This window comes from Opisthorchis viverrini (assembly GCF_000715545.1).
Source record: "Opisthorchis viverrini unplaced genomic scaffold opera_v5_303, whole genome shotgun sequence".
In the NCBI taxonomy this organism is placed as follows: domain Eukaryota; kingdom Metazoa; phylum Platyhelminthes; class Trematoda; order Opisthorchiida; family Opisthorchiidae; genus Opisthorchis; species Opisthorchis viverrini.
In genome coordinates this window covers 462,942-481,895 of record NW_008751963.1, presented here as the reverse complement: position 1 = coordinate 481,895, position 18,954 = coordinate 462,942, and the positions used below count along the sequence as shown (strand labels likewise).

The window sequence follows — 18,954 nt, the reverse complement described above, 5'->3', positions numbered from 1 at the left end:
GAACTGTTGAATATGTTACGGGGTCATAAAACCTAACCGTTCAGTTGTGACACCCTTTCAGTGCCTAGCTGCCACGCCACCCGAAAGTAGAACGAGGGCTGGGATACTGCCTGGTTGCCCAAGCCTAGACAGGGAAAGTCGAGAGGCAGAGGTCGGGGTCATACTTTACAGCGCTCAGCAATATACAGCACTGCGGGCCTTCCAGCCAGTAGTAGCAACGAGGGATCATGGACCTATCTCGGAAATATAGTGGCGCAAGAACTTTGGGGAATCCTATCATGGACGAGAGGGCTCAGTAATTGGAGCGCGAATTTACTGACTGGAAGGTCCGTGGTTTGAGCCAGATCTCTGCATTTTGAACGCTCCTGCCTAGGCTTGGGCAGCCTGGCAGTATCCCAGCTCTCGTGCTCCCTTCGGATGGCAGGGCATTGAGGCACCGAAAAGTTGTTAAAAAAAACTGACCGATTATTACTTATTATTACGTCCCGGAGTCGACATCAGGGAGGTGTCAATCTTCAGCTCAGCTGAGTTTGCTGGTAACGACTTTCATAGTTTGCTGCCAAGTCACTACTTGACCTTCCATGGCTCGTTTCCATCCTTTGAATGGTTTTGTGAAAAGGATTGCCCGAGGAAGTCGGTTGACTAGCATACGCAGCATGTGATCAAGCCAATGCAACCTGTTGAGTGGAACAGTTCATCTTTCGCGGACGAAAACCGATCGACTCGAACAGTGCGCTTCAAGGAATGCCAAGAGTTTTTTAAAGTCACGTCTGCCTTATAGACACTGCCATAGTGTCTGACGGTCCACAAAGTCAGAGACCATTTTCAACTCAAGGAAGTCGACCATTTTTTGCTGGATGTATTGTCGCCGTTCCAGCATATCGGGGAGGAATGTGTGATCGATGCCCCCTGTCGCCCAGGCAGAGAAATAGGGTTTATTTGGGGTACCTCACCTCGAGGATTTGGCTCAAAGGCCAGTCAACTGCTGCCAGGTTACCCGGACGTAGACATAAGCATTTGATATATAGATGTGGGGTTTCAACCACAGACCTTCCGGACATTAAATTCGCCCCTTAATCACCGAGCTACCCTGAGCCCTTCGTTCACTGACCCCATCTGCCCCTTTGTTAGGTATTTCCAGACAGTCAGCGAATTAGTTAACCCAAATGATGGCGTTGGGTGGTCCCTGGTTTGAGGTCCTCCGTGGCATATGATTACTTTCAAGCTTCGGCACTATTCCAGCCCTCTTCCTTCTATCAGGTTACATGATAGCTGTGTATTAAAAGGGTTCCACAGCTGAACAGCCTGGTCTTTTTCATTTAAACGTAAAAACTATCCCGTGCTCATAAGCATGACCAGGCTCTCATGACCTACGTCTTGCACATTTTAAAAGTAGTAAGGTATGACGGTGGCCATCACTTTCACAGAACTAATAGACTCTGAAGTCAGTACGTGACGTCGGCGGGGGGCGAGGGTCGCCTCTGTCGTAATTTCATTCCCAAAATATCATGGAGCTCTCTAACATTATCTTGAATAAACTTATCTATTTTCGGTATAGTCGGATTCGTTTTCCGGACTGCAATTCGCCCTGGGTGAGGGTGCATTGGCCACATTCACGTAACCTCTAAAGCTGCTAGTGACTAGGTTTGATTGGTTTTCTTTACCATACGACAGTCTTTGTTCCCGCTGGTCTTCAAATGCTGTGGCAGTCTTTTGCTCAAGAGTATCCAATGTAAACACCTGTCTATTTCGCGAACGCTATGCACCAACCCATAGATGCGGTCTGCCGTGGGGTCTCACCCGATACGACTTCACCGAGGAATGTTAGGCAGGTTTTTCTGCCCACCTTCCTTTTTGGGCTTCGGTATTTGTGATTTGAATCTTCCATACGACCTCGCATCTTGGTACAGGGTTCGGAATTCCGTTGGGGCGCTGGCTTATAGGTAGTGAAAGGGCGAGATGGCTCAGGTGCTTAGAGCGCGAATTTACTGACCGGAAGGTCCGTTGTTCGAATCCGACCTTTACCTCTCAGCTTCCCCTGTCTAGGTTTTGGCAACTTGGCAGTATCCTAGCCCTCGTGGTTCCCTCAGGTAGCATACTATCTAGGCATTAGAAGGGTGTTACATTTTTTACTTATTTTATTATAGGTAGTGAGCCAGCCAAGCATATTGCCCTGTTCTGATCAGGAGAATGCATTCGGGTCCACCCATATTATCATAGATAACAATTCACTACGAGTTATGCGTCTAACAGCTGCAAACCACGATGTGATACCGAACGATTGAGTGGGATATGCTGCCCATTCCTACAGATAATCCGACCTATGTGGTGAATAGCTTCATTCATTCTGGTATCTGCACGAGCCCCAGCAACTGGTGAAGGAGAAAACCATTTCCTGTACCATAAAAACTACGACAGTTATCGGCAACCCATGGCACCTGTGCCGCCGTGGCAGCATTGTGTTTGTCATGCATGGCTCGAGAGCTTGAGATAGCTTAGTGGTTAAGGCGTGAACTCGCTGACTGGAAGTTCCGTGGTCCAAACCCAACCTCAGCATCTTCACTGCTCCTGTCTAGCATTGGACAGCCCAACGGTATCTCAGTTTTCGTGATTTATTCAGTTGGCATGGCAGCTATGCAGTGAAAGGAGGTTATAGCTCTGGCAGACTAGCCTGTTCCGGCTAGTCTGATCAACTGGTCCGATGAAAGCGAGTCTAAGTGGAACTATCTCCGCAAATGTTAGGAATTCAGTTCATTCATTGATTGATGGGTTGAACACTTTGAAGAACGGTTTAGCTACGCCTCAACCCATCCCCTTAGAAAATAAATGAAACCCTGTGGAGCGTAGATATCAGTCCGTCATCGTCGACGAAAGCCCTGCAGTCTTATTGCTTCAGCTTGACAAAGCACCGGGTCCAGAAAGTTTTCGCACTGCATTTTTCGAAGAAGTAGGCGAGGCTGTCTTGGCTAACATAGTGAATATATTTTAAAATATCTGGAGTGGGGAAAACATCCCAACAGAATGGAGCGCCCAGACAGTGATTCCCATATTCAGAAGGGGTACAGTAACGTGCCAAAGCTACCCGGCTATCAGCTTTGCTGCTATGGCTTCCAAGTTGTCCTGTGGCATTATCCTACGCATGTTGCTGCGTCATCGGGGGAGTCAGATTCAGCTGTAACGTTCTTTCGATGCCTGGCTGCCATGCCACCCGAAGGGAGCACGAAGTCTGAGATATCGCCAGGTTGTCTAGACAAAGCAGTCGAGATGCAGAGTTTGGGTTAGAATCACGGACCTTCCGGTCAGTTCGCAATTTAGCACGAAGTCTGAGATATCGCCAGGTTGTCTAGACAAAGCAGTCGAGATGCAGAGTTTGGGTTAGAATCACGGACCTTCCGGTCAGTAAATTCGCAATTTCACCACTGAGCCTTCATTTCTGTTTTGTTCCGGATGATTTCCAACTCTTCTCTGTGATGCATCTTATTATTGTAAAGCATTTTCTGTTGGAGTTCTGATGATGTAAAGTAATGCGGCATCTAGCTGGTCCTTGATTACGTCATTAACAGAAAGAGCGAAAATTCCCAACACTGAACGTCCTGGCAGCCACTCATTGCATACCATGAAACACAATTGATCTTTCAGCGAACTCACTGGCGGTACGATTGATGAGTCCCCAACCATCCACCGTATACTCGCAAGAACGATGATCGCTTCCCACTTCCTCAGATCATTATCAGTTGTCCACAGGCAGGCAAAAAGCAGCGAGCCAAGTAATCGTCATTAGCAGAGAAGCATGGATTACAAGAGACTGAGCTCCAGATGGTTCTGTTGTTTAGACGCGAACTCGCTGACTTCAACCTAGTCTCTTTATCTCGGCTGTTCCTGTCTGGACTTGGGCAACCTAACAGTCTCAGTCCTCGCGCTTCTTTTTTTTTTGGGGGGGGGTGGGGGAGCGTAGTAGCTAAGCCCCGGAAGAGTGTTATAACTGAACTATTACTTATTATTTGTTAGGAACGACAGTCCTTAAAGTCCGCACACTTCTATCATTCACCCTGCATCCTTGACCCTCGGAAAATTATCTAATACAATCGAAAACAGATTATAGATTGCCACTGACATCGCTCAGCAGCCATGTCTGACAGTATTTCCAACCAGGGGTAGTGGGAATCGCGCGGCCCTCATCCTTGTGGGCAAGTAGCACCGACAGCACCCAAATATTTCTACTACTATCTTTGATACCCCCTTCCAGGCCAATGGTTGGCCACCTCTCTATTTCACAGCCAAACAAAACAGCCCGCACTGTAGCCTGATACACAGGTCTGTTGAGATTCAAGGACATACCGCTTTGACGCCATAGGTGCCTCAGATTAGCAAACGCGACCCAAGCCTTGCAGGTTCGTACATTGACCTCATCTGTCACACTACAATCAGGAGTAATACCACTTTCAAGATACGTAAAGCGCTTCACAAATTCGAGGGTCTCTCTCTAGATCGTAATTGGCATGTTCAGTGACTGTAGGTCCACGAGCATGACCTCACACTTTGTAGGTGCGAAGTACATACTAAAGGACAAGTTAACCTTGGTCAATTCATCCAAAGACATCTGCGCCTTCTCTTCTTCGAAGACAACGATATCGTCTGTGTATTCCAGATCCACAAGGTTTTCGTCAGAGGCTATTTGAACACTGAAGTTGTGAATACCTTCCAGCGTTCGTCTCATCATCTCATCGGTCACGAAGTAAAATCGGAGCAGGGAGAGTGGTCACCCCTGACGGACACCGCTTTGTGTATGGAACATTTTGGTGAGCTCCCCGTGTACTCACACGTCCAGAAGTCCGAGGATACAAAGAACTTATTATTTTTACAAATTTCCGAGGCAGTATCTGTCATGCATTCAGGACAGCCAGACCGACAGCAAAACAGTCAAGTCTGTAACCTGTTATCTGATGCCTTAGTCCAAAAACTGCTCAACTCACAGAGTCGGTGACGACTGCCAAGTAGAAAACCTGGTGAATGGGAAGGGTTGTTCTCCAAAGTTTTCAACTGGTCAGATAAAAAATAAGAGACTAGGTTTCCCACTTGATTCACACAACATGGGTGGCTGAAGATGTCCAAAGCAGGTTGGGAGAAGCTACGATCATCCCTAGACAAACCAAAAACTGTCAAGTCGGTCTTTTCTGCTCTGCACGCAAGATTATGGCGTGTTCCTCTCTCAACTCTGTGGAAGCTACTATTCTGGAAGATATCCTCAAAGAATAATACGTATTGCAAGGCAGACGCAACGTAATCAACCTAACGCCGGCATTACTTCACCTCCGAATCCAGCGATACGTGAATAGGCACATCTATGACTTATATCCTGCACACACAGGCTGGACTAGCCCGTTTAATCGAACCGGGTCTGACAATGGAGTCATCGGCTTCGATCAGGGTCTCCCAATCAAACCCACTCACTGTTTCGTGGACGGAACTATTTGTCACTCGCTCACGGTGGGCTACCTTAAGTAAATTTCTTTCTCGTTTTAGGCTTGCGTGTATCCTTCCTGAATTCCTTCTTACCCTGCAAACAAACATCGCCGGGTCATTTGACTGCCAGCTCGAAGTACCTGTCCATTAAAATCAACCAGAATAACGTCTCAATATGTGCAGCATATTAGCTTCACACTTCTTGCTCTATTTCTCAGTAGTGAACAAAACTCCCGTTCCAACCGTGTACTCTTTTATATTTGATGCATGCCGCATCTTCAAAGCACACATACGGAACTCTACTGAAGCACCCACGACGAAGCCCGCTCCCCCTCATTTTACTTTCTAGTTACCCGGTGATCCTGAATCAGTGGCACGTAGTATATGTGGCATTGCATTTTTCCAGTTTGCGCTCGGTTCGTGTGGACCACTATCTTTACGCCATCTGCTCATTCAACTCAATGTCACCCGGATAAGCGACCGGCGCTTATGTGTAGTGTCAGCCGATTCCCTGACGGACTGCAGTTCCTACGTCGAGGAAGATACTTTCTATCGAGGTTTTTCCGGACTGCCTAATCAAAGAAGCGCTAACGAAGTCATCCTTGCGGGTGATGTGAATTCCCAGGTCGGTCGTTGCTCCTTTGGACGCATATTCCTGTCAATGGTTGCCGCACAGATAACGGAGAGCAGCTCCAGTTTCTCATTGACAATCAGTTTTTTGTTAGTAGCACAAATTTTCAACGCAAACGTTCGCATCGTCTAACCTGGTAACCAAATGCATATTAATCGTACTATCGCTTTAATGGTCGTCAGCTACCGGTGAAGTGCTACAATTCCAGACTGGTGCTTCTGCCATGCTACAACTTGATTCTGATCACCCATTAGTGCGATCACGCTTTGTTATTCGATTTTCCTCATGCCACCGCAAGTCGACAATAGGTATATCAATTCAGCATCTTCGAAGCACTATTCTAGTTCAGCAGTATCGATCCGAACCAACTCAAATACTGTCTATAGCGAAGTAACGGTCATATGGTTAACGTATGACCATCTGGAAAAGAGCCATATATATGCCATTCAAAGTGGTTTGTCCGACTTTCCGATTGAATTGGAACGGTAGAGGATATTAGTTAGTTCACTAATCCTGATCCGTACCAGCGAACAAAAGTACTATGGTGCAAGCGGACCTGAGATAGCAAATGGGTGTAGGTAATGATGGCGAGCTCTGGTAGATAGTGTAAGCTTGGGAGATAGAGAAAACTTTCGCTACGGGAAACAACCGTGCGTAATCTCATGTAATTCGATCGACCTGCCAAAGGAAGACAGCTCCTAGCGAAGTAATGAGTGAAAAAGACGCTTCACTAGCGAAAACGCCGATTCGAAAGATGGACAGGGAATATCGGACTGGACTCCTAGGGACGGTGGTGCGAGGATGACCGCCTTAAATTTTCGACCTTTACCGCTTTCTCCTCCAATTCCTGGTTTGTTCTTGAGGTTTCTTGTGAGCTTTCACTTGGGTTCATCGCGACTGGTGGTGTCACACAAGGCTGCTGTCCTCCATTTTCCGTCCGAATTCGTCATCAGCACGAGCATGGATGACTCATTCACAGCCCCTAAAGCTGGTAGGTTTGTAGTTTTCCTGGGCGTTCACTCACAGGCCTCGTGTATGCAACTGACAGAATCCTTCCAGGCTGTAGTTGCATTCTTATGTGAACAATAATAAATAACCCTGCTGAGCTTGCCTCACGGGCTGATATACGCTTCAGACCTGTGACGCGCAGGTTGGTATCATGTGACTAGGTTGACTCAAGCTCGAAACTCACGCATGCAAATGAGCCAGTTGGGGTGGTAAACATTTGGTTACCTCAGTAGTTGCATGACTGCCGCTAGTAGGAGCAAGAACGATTTTGCTATCAAGATAGAAACTGCCGGAGTGATTTTTGCAAATCCGCAGCTTCTATGGCTTAGGCTTGATGTCACCCTTTCCGTTAACTGTCGAGAATTCATTGTTACAACGCAATTTATGGTGTTAAGTCAGGAACCGGGGCACTGTTCTTCACCATCATTGTCTTCGAAGCATTGTCCGCCTCTGATGGAAGCATCAGATCAGTAAAGTTGGGGAATACCGGATAGTTTTCGGGGGAAGCAACTCGCACACAGGAGAAGATTCAATTGCACTCAATAGGTTGTACCATGCCAGTGGTTTAAATTCCTCGTACAACCATGAGCTCGAGATAGCTCAGTGGTTAAGGTGCAAATTTACTGACAAGATCCGTAGTTCGAATCCGACCCCAGCATATCGACTGTTCCTGTTTAGGCTGGGGCCACCTGGCAGTATCTCAAACCTCATGCTTCCTTCGGGCGGTATGGCAACTAAGCGCTGAAATCGTGTTACAGCTGAAAGACCATTATTACTTCTCTTTATCACCATGAGGAGTTTGGAAACCAGCCAGACGAGGTCAAACTGTGTTTGGCGGCGAAATATGGAAGCCACTGTCAGCAGATGGCTGCACTGGTCCCCGAATGGGTGGAACCTATCCATGGTTAAGTACCCTGGCGAACATAACCAGGTCGTCTGCTCAGTCTCGCGCATGCGTCAAAACTGCTGCCATCAACGGACAACATTCCTTCCTGTGCATTCCACGAATAAACAACCCATTGAAAGCTTTTGGATTCACCAGTCATCGATATCAGCTACTGCGTACGCTGCACCGCTATCGACTCCTGTTCCCCCCCCCCCTTTGTCGTTGCACAAACCTAGAACAGCTAGAACCTCTGTACAGCTTTGCGTGGTTTGCAGCCGATGACGATTAATGAAAACAAAACCTGATGTTATATCGATTTCCCTCGATGCCCGTTTTGAGGTTTCGTCAGCGGCGTCACCCACCGAAGACAGCGGAGAACTTTTGCGTAGCAAAGATTCTCACGTGCTTCATGTATACGTAATGTGATCTGAGCGCCAGGCTACAACTTTTATGGCAGCTTACTCCTACAGAAGAATGAGTGGCTCCGAGACTATCCCGGATAGCTGATGCCGTGACGCGTGGTCGATAGCAACGTCTGTTCACAGCGTCATCCAGTCCATGTTCAATTGTAGAAGTCACTTGCTCTTTATTTCCACTGACCAGAACCAAAGGGGTAGTCCGTTTTGCAGATTTGTGGCGAACCAATGTGAGCCAAACTGCATGCTTGATATTGAGGAGCGTCCCAGCTAATAGTAGCTGACAGAACCTTCGCTTGGTAAGTGGGAGGTCGTTGGTTTGAGGCCCGTTCAAATGTGTGCGTGGGTCCATAATCAAGATTTCTTGTTCGATTGCTTGCCAGTTTTGTTTTATGACCACCTGCAGACTAAGCAATCCAACACTGGCCCTCACCTTTGACAGTGAAGTTTTCAATTACCCACCAGCTTTATTCACATTGGCTAGGGGCATACAACGTGAGGATTGTGGTTTCCTTGTTTCTGAGAGGCGACTGAGTTATGAGCTGAAGTCTTCAGTCCTTCTGTTCAGTTTTTTTCCTGATGGTGCGTTATTAGTTGATCGTAAGTCTCCAACATTGAATTTCTGACCTTATTGTGGGCTAAATCGCGACGGCAAGGCTACGATTGTTTCCACTCTCAGAGTACTGAAGCGACATTTGAAGATCTTTTCAGCCTACTCGTTTCAAGGAGGAAAATGAGGTCTTGCCAAGGAAGAAAGACTATCGGGCAGTTGAGTCCGTTCTTCCTAACCATCTTTTTCTGTACTGAGTGGTTTCCAGACAGTCGGGTTTCTGGTCCCGTGTATCACACCACTTTTGTCGCCCTCCTCAAGTGAACCTGGGATTTTGTGCCGAAAAGAAGTATGGGGTAAAAACTGAGTTGTTTATCCTTTTCTGTACTGAGTGGTTTCCAGACAGTCGGGTTTCTGGTCCCGTGTATCACACCACTTTTGTCGCCCTCCTCAAGTGAACCTGGGATTTTGTGCCGAAAAGAAGTATGGGGTAAAAACTGAGTTTGTTTATCCAGCTGGACATAGATCCCGTTTTTCTCTATCCGTGAAATCAGCTATGCTGCTTTGTCCGTAGGAATGTGCTAAATTTGCTGGTGCGTATTCCGGTTTCTTGTAGTCCACAGTGAAGATAATTGTCATATTTTCACCTATGAATAGTTCAGAATACGATTTATTTGGCTTTAACATCTTATGTACACTATATTTTCGCTTGCGACGGAAACATGGTATCTGCGGCGTTTCAGTTCGCCGTACCTCTGAATATTTTAGCTGTTCAATCCTTTCCTCATGATGACGTTCTTTTGAGCAAACTATCGACTATTGATTGAGCCTGCAGGTTGAAGCGGTGTGGTACTTGCTGCATAACCGTCTAGTTTTCAGGCTTCCGAAATTCATCGGTGCCACCGTAGTATTTTGAACTGTTTTTTACGTTTGAATGACATCCATACACCACCATGTTCATCAGATGCTGGTTTCCTTCTTCCAGTTTTTATAAGGGTTTCTGTTTGCGACGATATTTAATGTTCATTCAGAGGTTTCGGAGAGCCCCTAGAGATGGTCGTAAAGACTGTGAGCACGGTCATCATGCTGAATAATTTTCTTCACCCAGAAGTTTGTCCACGTGAAAAAAAGCTAATTGGGGTTTGCGCCACTACTGGCGTGATCAGAGTGAAGAGGCCATCATCAGCTGTAAGAACCCCGTACTTGTCGTACAGTGGTTTTAGCTGCTACAGGTTCGTTCACCGATGATTTGAGGAGGTGGGGTAGGTAGCTGCATATTGGGGACGGGAGCTGATAAATTTGTGTGTAAATACAACACTGTCACTGGATGAACTGTTAAGTAAGGGGATCAGGAAGAGAGCTATGCATTGAAAGCCAAAGCTTGGATGACGTGCGTCAATTGAGGGCGCGACTTGGCCATGTCTGACAATGTCTCGAACCATTGATGTGGACCGTCTCGGGATCCACATCCAGGAAGACCCCAATGATCAGCGCAACCGAGTTTGATAGTAATGGCCTGTCCTTCGCTGCCAAGTCATCGTTTGACCGCCTCTGGCTCGAAGTAAGGGGATCGGGAAGAGAGCTATGCATTGAAAGCCAAAGCTTGGATGCACGTGCGTCATTGAGGGCGCGACTTGGCCATGTCTGACAATGTCTCGAACCATTGATGTGGACCGTCTCGGGATCCACATCCAGGAAGACCCCAATGATCAGCGCAACCGAGTTTGATAGTAATGGCCTGTCCTTCGCTGCCAAGTCATCGTTTGACCGCCTCTGGCTCGTTTTCACCCTTCACGTTGTTCTGCTAATAGAACCCTTCCAGCTTATTACTGGTCGAACTTAGTAGTTGATTCTGGCAGGAGGTAACCCACCTTCGCGGTTTCACTCTCCGAAATTATACCAATTGAGTTGGGGTCGCGTATGGGAGTTTCTGGTGTAAAACATACAGCGATAGAACATCTTCAAAAAGATGTCTGTTGCCTAGTTGAGTAAGAAGTACCACTGCAATTTGGGTCAGATGCTGCGCTGCAGTGTAGGCAGCTGTTAGGTAGTACTCAAACTGGCGTGAAAATACCGTGTTGAGTAGTGTATAGAAGTTGTGACTGAGGCTGAAGTACGGCGGTCGTCCAGAGTATTTACCTCTGGGCACTCCAGCCTTGGCGTTTTGTTCGACAGTCCGCAATGCAAAACACCCACCGTCGTTAAAGGCAGTTTACTCAAAGGTCCTGCCTACTTGGCAATGTGAGGGTGGCTTAGCTTGAGGAAACAAGGTAAACTAAGGTAAGCCCGGCTTTTAATCAGATGACTGTTGATCTGTTGACCGAGATTAAAAGTAGCTTAGAAACGTTTCACCACTACGCAAAGAGACATAAGCGAGTACATAAGGGGGCGAGATTGCCCAGTAGTTAGAGCGCGAATTTACTGCCCGGAAGGTTCGTGGTTCGAACCCGACCTCTGCCTGTTGACTTCCCCTGTGTAGGCTTGGGAAGCCTGGCAGTATCCCAGCCCTCGTGCGTCCTTTGGGTGGCATCGTAGTTAAGCACCAAAAGGGTGCTACAGCTGAATGATTTTTTTTACAGAAAAATAAAAGTAATGGTCGTTCGTTTGGAACGCCTTCTCAGTACCAACTGCTGTTCAATCCTAATGAAACGCTGTCAAGTTGCTCAAGTTTAGAAAGGAGCAATTGATAATCCATGTTGGGCTTTAACCATGCACTTTCCGGTCTGTATTTTTGCCCCTTGACTACTGAGCCTCCTCGAGATTCATCAGCAACCAATAAAGGCATCCATATTGCCGATATTCCGGTGTATTGTCGGTAAGGCAACCTACCTGACACTCGGTGTTACTGTTTGATTCTTATTGTCTCGTCGTTTCTGACCTCGCCATCGTTTTCAGGGCTCAAGGGGGCCTGTTACATTCATCGTCGGAGCGTTCGAAACATCGTTGCTAATTACCTAACAGTGCGCAAGGACATTACAAAGCAGAATTTATTTGATTCACTTGGGTAGTTTATCTGGCCTGTGGCATTTGGTGGCATGTCCAAGATCATGCTGTCGAATATAGCGTCTTGAAAAACCGGATAAATTTTCTCCTATTGTGGTACGGATTTGGAAGTCAATTATCACGTTGCTCGTTCACTTAACGATGCATGATTCACGTTACTCCTTGAGCCTACAGTGAGACGCTGCGTGCGAAGAGATTTTCCCATTGTCAGTTCTTTTTTCATCAGCCATTTGAATTCGGACCAATTGACTGTCACTCCGAGGTATTCGAAACGTCACTAATCAAAAACGAAAATACCTATCTAGTTGTGACGTTTCTTCAATGGTTAACTGTGATAAAACTCTTGGGAATACACGAGGACTGAAGCGACTAGGCTAACGAAGATGAAACAGAAACAAAACAAAACGTCCCTGTTCATCGTTCACACTTACTTCTCACCTATCCGGATGTGCGTTGTGAAGACCCCAGCATGACCAAGTTTACATTTTTCAGGGCCTCAACCCACGTCTCCTGTTGTTACTCGCACTTTTCAGTCCGGTGCAGCATGGTCTCACGGGTGGTCTTATCATGTGACTCACTTCGAAAGCAAATATTTTTTGTTCCTGAGTTCCGTCACAGAATTTCGACAGTGTTTTTGCTGTGTTGGCTGCTTCGGTATTCAACCGTGGTGTTGTCACAATGATGATACCGTAACAGGATTATGACAGTGAAAGGGAGGTATATTACTGTGTACACAGTGTGCGAATGCGTGTTTCCTCGCAGTGGAGTATGTTTACTGCTACTAGACATCAAGCCAGCTTGGTTACTTTTAGACCAAGGGATAGGATCACAGTGCGCACCAATCGTGCTGCGGTTGTGGTCACTGATGCAAAACGGATTGCAGATAACGTATCCACGGCGTTAGAATTTCAAGATCTGCATATGACTACTTAGCCGTGATTGTCCAACTGTTGACTTTATGTCCTGCTTGGGACGACTTATACTGCACGGTCGCTTTGCGAAACCGTCTGAGATTCAGCGAGATGTGAGATCACCCCCTCAATCACTTTCGCTGACGTAACCTTGTCCACTGGTTCTATATGTGACTCAAAACGAAAAAAAAACTGGGTAAATGGTAGTGGTTAGAACGGACGGTATTACCGGTCTCTAACCTCGCTTTATAACTGGGTAATGGTCTGAAAGAGGGTCGTACGCACGATATAAATATGTTAGGCCAGTCATCGTCCAAGAGCTGAATAACGTCAGCTGCAGGATCTCTCCTGTAACTGTTTGATGAAGCTACACACAACCATGCAAGGTAACTGGTGAAAAGAAACGAAAGCGAGAACTGTTTGGTCACGGCCTTCATGAATCTTTCCGAAGACTTTTGTCTGCGAGCAGCGCTCGCAAGCGCTTCAGTTCCAGCGTTTTTCTCACGTTCTCCAGCGAATGTGCATTCGCTCTTTTTGTGTCCTCCCGGGTACTAACCTAACATGAAACTTGTAAACAGCATGCTTTTTTCGAGAAATACACTAAGTTGCAAATCAGTTTGGTTTTCACGAGAGGCTCAACTGAATCTCTCGTTTGTGATGAACCCCAAGAAGGGCGAAACCGGTCGTGGGCTATTGAAGAGTTTTCAGCAACCTTATGAGTAGTTTCCTTTATAAAAACATGCTTTTTTTGTTATGTGGTTTGTGTTCGGTTCCAAATCAGGGTCAATGAAGGTATCGAAGTGAACTACACCACTTCAGGTCTTCGTTTTTGTTGGGGGAAATTCTACTTTTGCTAACGGATCGCATTGCGCGCCATCTGTAATGAAGCCATCTCCACCATGTCGTACTCAAAATTCGCCCGCCATTTATTGTTTGCCTTCTTTTGCCTTGGATAAACTACCCGACTGACAAAAAATGACCTGTCACAGCCTCCGTCTGTGGAGATATGTGATCCACCACCAATTTGACACCACTACTCGCTCCCGTCTTTCCGCGATCTTCCGCGCGCACGTGTGCACGCAATCGAAAGTCATTTGGCTTGTTGTTACACCACCCCTTCAACCACACGCACGTGTTGATAGACGCACGTGCGCCCACATGTTCACACGCCCCACCTCACCTTTCACTCCCTGTCTCACCATCGCCGGTGTTCTGTTGGCGTGTCTGTATTAATACCTGTCTATCAGGCTGTCACGCGCAAGACATGAAATCTCTCCTCTGCATTTGACTTACGTTTTCTAGCGCGACTGCACACACACACACACGCACATGCAGATTCACAAGCACGTAGTTGCACTGCTGCGCGCGCACACACCGGCAGCGTTTGCTTGAACTTACTTGACTGGGCGCAATCAATAAGTGTTGCCAAAATTTAGGTTGCTACGTCCGGCAACTGTGAGATGCACTAGCTCGCGTCTGATAGTAGTAGCGTAGATTGCGGCGTGCACCACTAGCTTTTTTGCCACCTTTATTGTTGACTCCCACATCTCACTGCTGTCACATAAACCGTAGTTCTGCTCAACACCGGTCGGTATGCCTTGAATTCAACTGTAGTTTGACGTGTCCGGATGAACGATAGGACACTCGATTTCCCCGCTTGTTACTCATACTATTGTTCTAATTGTAGCCATCTGTCACTGATCGCCTATTTTACCCTTTTAGCTCCCGCCCCCGAGTATTACAGGGGAGCCAGTGGCGCCATCCATCACGACGTGTGTTCACACTCCGAACGAAAGGCTTCTCCTGTCGGCGCGCTAGTGTTTACTCATACTCGATACTGATCTGTTTGCCCCCCACCCCCGGTTTGGTTAGCCTAGCAGATTAATGCGACTAATGGCACGATGATGAGGTATGTCACAGTTTTCTTTTCTCTTTATTGTGATCTTGGGCTCTGCAGAGATCTACTGACCTTGAAAACTTTTCGTGGTGAAAATTTTTAAAACGTAACACGTTCAGACTACACTGTCTAATTCGATAAATAGTCCGAATGCATTCTTGGGCTTAGACCAAATGTGTCGCTTGAAATTCTCGAGGTGTACTGTTTTGAAAACCTGCAAAAGTGAAGCTACCAAAAGCTTTTCCGTTCAGACACTGAAAATTGTCATCTCCCTGCACCAACCATGTTATCCGCCGCCAATGCAATACCAAGCACAAATAAGGCCCCATAGCTAAGCATGGAGCTAGCAATTAAAAACACCTCAAGTAGAACAAGGTTGACGGAAACTCGGGAACTGCGTCTACCTGACGAGCCCCAAGAAGGGCGAAACCGGTCGTGGGCTGTTGAAGCGTTTTCAGCAACCTTGCGAGTAGTTTCCTTCATGAAAATACCTCATAGGCTGTTTTACCCCCAAAACAGAGCCGGATCACAAAAGCTAGGTTGAATATGAGAAGAGATTCGCAGCTTATATGTGTAGACTGGGTGAAAAGCACTCGACAGTCCACCGTCAGTTTTGCTCGTTTGATTAGACCCGTCCCCTAAATTCTTTTTTAAATCTTTTACCGCAAACATTCAATAAAATTAGTGATAGCTTTCGGGGATTTCACCTCCGGATCGTGTAAGATGTATGGATATCACTGGGTGATGACCGATGGGAACCACATAAATTGATCACCCTGAGGAGGCGAACAAATCCCCGTTTAGTTTCCTAACTTCGGTGTTTCTTGGAAGATGAGGGCTGCTATCGAAAATCAGCTTCAGCACTCTCAACAATTCGACTCTGTCATCCTCTGTGAAATGGGCCCGTGGTTCTTCAGAATTCGCAAGACAGGCGAATCAGAAGCCTTGTGTTCGTCGTCAATGTAAAATTACGCAAGGTGATTGGTTGACTAAGTAAAACTATGAAAACTGTAGTTCAGGTTCACCAAATTTTCTCCGAATGAAAGGAAGTAAATTATCCGACACCTAGTGGGGGAGCAGTACCTTCACAGTAAGTAATCAAACAAAGTGGCGAGCTTCGTGCACCACAACTCGTGGATCATGTGATCTTGGGAATGACTGGTTATGACAAAACCTTGAGCTCAGCGGAGCAGAGATCCTGCACCAGTGCATAATAGCAACATCGTTTTTGAATGATCCACCTTTCAGCCTTTTCAGTTCTGTTGCACACTGAATGACACGTGATGTTAAGAGTATCGGCCAAATGCCTCGGAACTCAGACCTGTCCAGGGTGAAGTCGTGTTCAGTGTGGAGTTCCGCTCATATTTGCTTTGCCAGAGCTATTTCGAGTTTTAGTTGTCGTGTGGGCGAGATGGCCCAAGTGGTTGGAGCGCGAATTTACTGACCGGAAGGTCCGTGTTTCGAACCCGACCTCTGCCTCTCGACTTCCCCTGTCTAGGCTTGGGCAACCGGGCGTGGCAGTTAGGCACCAAAAGAGTGCTACAGCTGAACGATTTAGTTGCTGTGTAGGAGGCGCCCACACTGCCCATGTCAACGAAACTCACGCTTGGGTCTCCCATACCCGTAGTTGTTGTGTGACCCCTCACTCAGTAGCATATGCACCAAAATACTTAATTCACTTTCTGCTTGATGACCAGTTTCTCCTGAAGAGCAGCGAGTCAGCCGCACCCTAATAAAATGATACGAAATCCCAGGGATGTAAAATCATTGTGTCGAATAGCAGTTAACCCAGGGTGCCAGTAAGTTTCTCTCAGCCACTTTAAACTCTAGGTGCACTCGTGATAATCTGTTGTATGTTCAAACTTCACACGCAGTAGTTAGTAAAGCAGAATGCGATCTCAGAAACAGTAACTATTTCTGAAGGTGGTTAAGCATAATCTTGTCGATTAACTTACCAGCTCAGTCAACGAACCAATGATAGCAGTCCAGTGACAAGCTGGGTTCATTCCACCGGGAAACCGTAGTATTTCTCAGTGGTCAGAGCGTGAATTTGCTGACTGGAAGGTCCGTGGTTCGAACCCGACCTCTGCCTCTCGACCTCCCCTGACTAGGCTTGGGCAACCTAGCAGTATCCCAGCCCTCGTGCTTCCTTCGGGTAGCATGGCAGCTAGGCACCGGAAGGGTGTTACAGCTGAACGATTAGTGGGTTTCAGTCAACGTTGAGCTCAGGGAAAGAATAAAACTCGCGGTAACTCACAGACCTTGTAGACGATAAAGAAGTCACTGACTGTCTCAGGGTTAATTTATTCGATGCAACAGCCGTAACTTAAATTCGGCTGAAGACAGACTCATTTGCGGATCACCGAATGTTTTAGTAAAAGAGGATTCTCCTGAGAAAATTTCCTACGCCACGTTACGCGAATGTTTAATTCTTACCTCCGAAAAGCAGTTACTTAGGAGCGGTCAAAGCCTGCTCTCCTGTTGTGACTTCTCCTGAGGTTTGACGATTTTGTTGAATATGAGTAGCTCGAGTGCTCAGCTCTGCGCAAACCGCCAATGACCTTCAACTGTGTACAGACTTACAAGGGTTTCACCACTGTTGACCGCCAAGTTCGGCTCGGACGCCAGCAGTCACTGGCGTTTTTGGATGCTTATGTAGACCAGCGGTCCCAGGAAAACCGTAACTTGATCGTTACTTGGTTTCCAGTGGTGACTGACCAAACAGCCGTTTCGTATCCGTATTAACGTTTTGCTCGCTAAGGCGTGTTGCTTGATTCCCACCCAAAGAATGCGCATCCAGTCTCATTAGTCTCACCATCATTGCGAAATGGGTTATGCATACAAAAACGGTAATTGGATGCACTTGATACCATGTGAATAAACCACCCCTTTCTAAAATTGTTCTCATACCTTTTTGGACGATTTTGTGCTGATATCATTCATACTACTCGCTCACACTCTTACTCTTTCTTCATGGCACCTGATCCTACGTATATCAGTGCAAGTACAAATGGAGTTAGCGAATATACACTCATTTGCAAACTAATTTGGTTTTTCGAGAGACTCACCTGGAACCCAGCTGAATCTCTCGTTTGTAATGTTCTTAGGGACTGCGCCTACCTGATGAGTCCCAAAAAGGGCGAAACCGGTCGTGGGCAACCTTATGAGTAGTACATTGCAAAGATATACAGATGGAGTTCTTCGCATCGGAGCCCTTTTTTTGTGGTGTTTTCCCTGTCGGTTTACTCATCTTATAGCATCGTTAGTGAATCTTTTCCTGCTAGCTCCCACACTGTGGTTTTCACTATGGTTTTCTCCAAACTGCAACTATTTTCGGGTAATGCCAGCGAATTCGTAGCGAGAGGATTGAAAAACGTTTGGCTTCGATTCATTCGCCTCGTTTTCAGTGTACACACCACGATAGGTTGGTCATGTCGTGCGCTTGTCACGTGGCCTTTCAGCGTGGTGAGAAGAATAAAATGAAACAAACCGCTAGTTTGATAAAGCGTTACTTTGAATAAAGGTATAAAAGAACACGAAAAGTTTTGATGCTGCTGGTGAAATATTCCCCATCAAAGATGGACCCAGTTATATCTGCTTTTTCTTTCAAATACTCTAGGCTATTGTGACGTGGGGTAACAACTTTTCGTTTTTGGTCAGCCGAAAAAGAATCAGAAGCACATGTAAAAGTGCACTCGACCTCTCCTCTGGGGTGTACGGCAGCGAAGCATCAGTGTTGAACACTAATGTCGTGCTGTCCATGATCATGACGATGAGGGTCAATCAACAAACTTAGAATGTGAACATATAGTGATCTACTTCATGGGGTATCTCCTTCGGGAAGGAACTTTAGGCTTGAAGTACGCTTTCAGAGAACAGCTTAAATCGGCATTCCGAAGGAATGTACCTGTGCATAGATTGTTTTCATACTTTCCAGTTCCAACTCCCTAGGTGGTATGGTTCAGCCGTAACACCCTTCCGGTGCCTAGCTGCCATGCTACCCGAAGGAAGCACAAGGGCTGGGGTACTGCCGGGTTGCCCAAGCCTAGACAGGGGAAGTCGAGAGGCACAGGTCGGGTTCGAACCATGGACCTTCCGGTCAGTAAATTCGCGCTCAAACCGCTGAGCCATCTCGCCCTCCCCTAGGTGGCATTGCTTGTTCGCAACTCCATATGCTTGAAGAATATTT

At 46.7% G+C, this 18,954-nt stretch overlaps 1 protein-coding gene across 1 annotated transcript in view; it reads left to right on the top strand.

The window, feature by feature from the left end:
- Positions 1-7,892: 7,892 nt before the first annotated feature.
- The window catches only part of T265_14960 (hypothetical protein), a gene marked incomplete at both ends in the record, with an annotated part of 47,892 nt that continues 36,830 nt past the window's right edge, over positions 7,893-18,954 (top strand). Inside the window, one exon of the mRNA XM_009175991.1 lies at positions 7,893-8,011. Coding sequence (XP_009174255.1) covers positions 7,893-8,011 — 119 coding nt within the window. The remainder of the gene's footprint in view (positions 8,012-18,954) is intronic.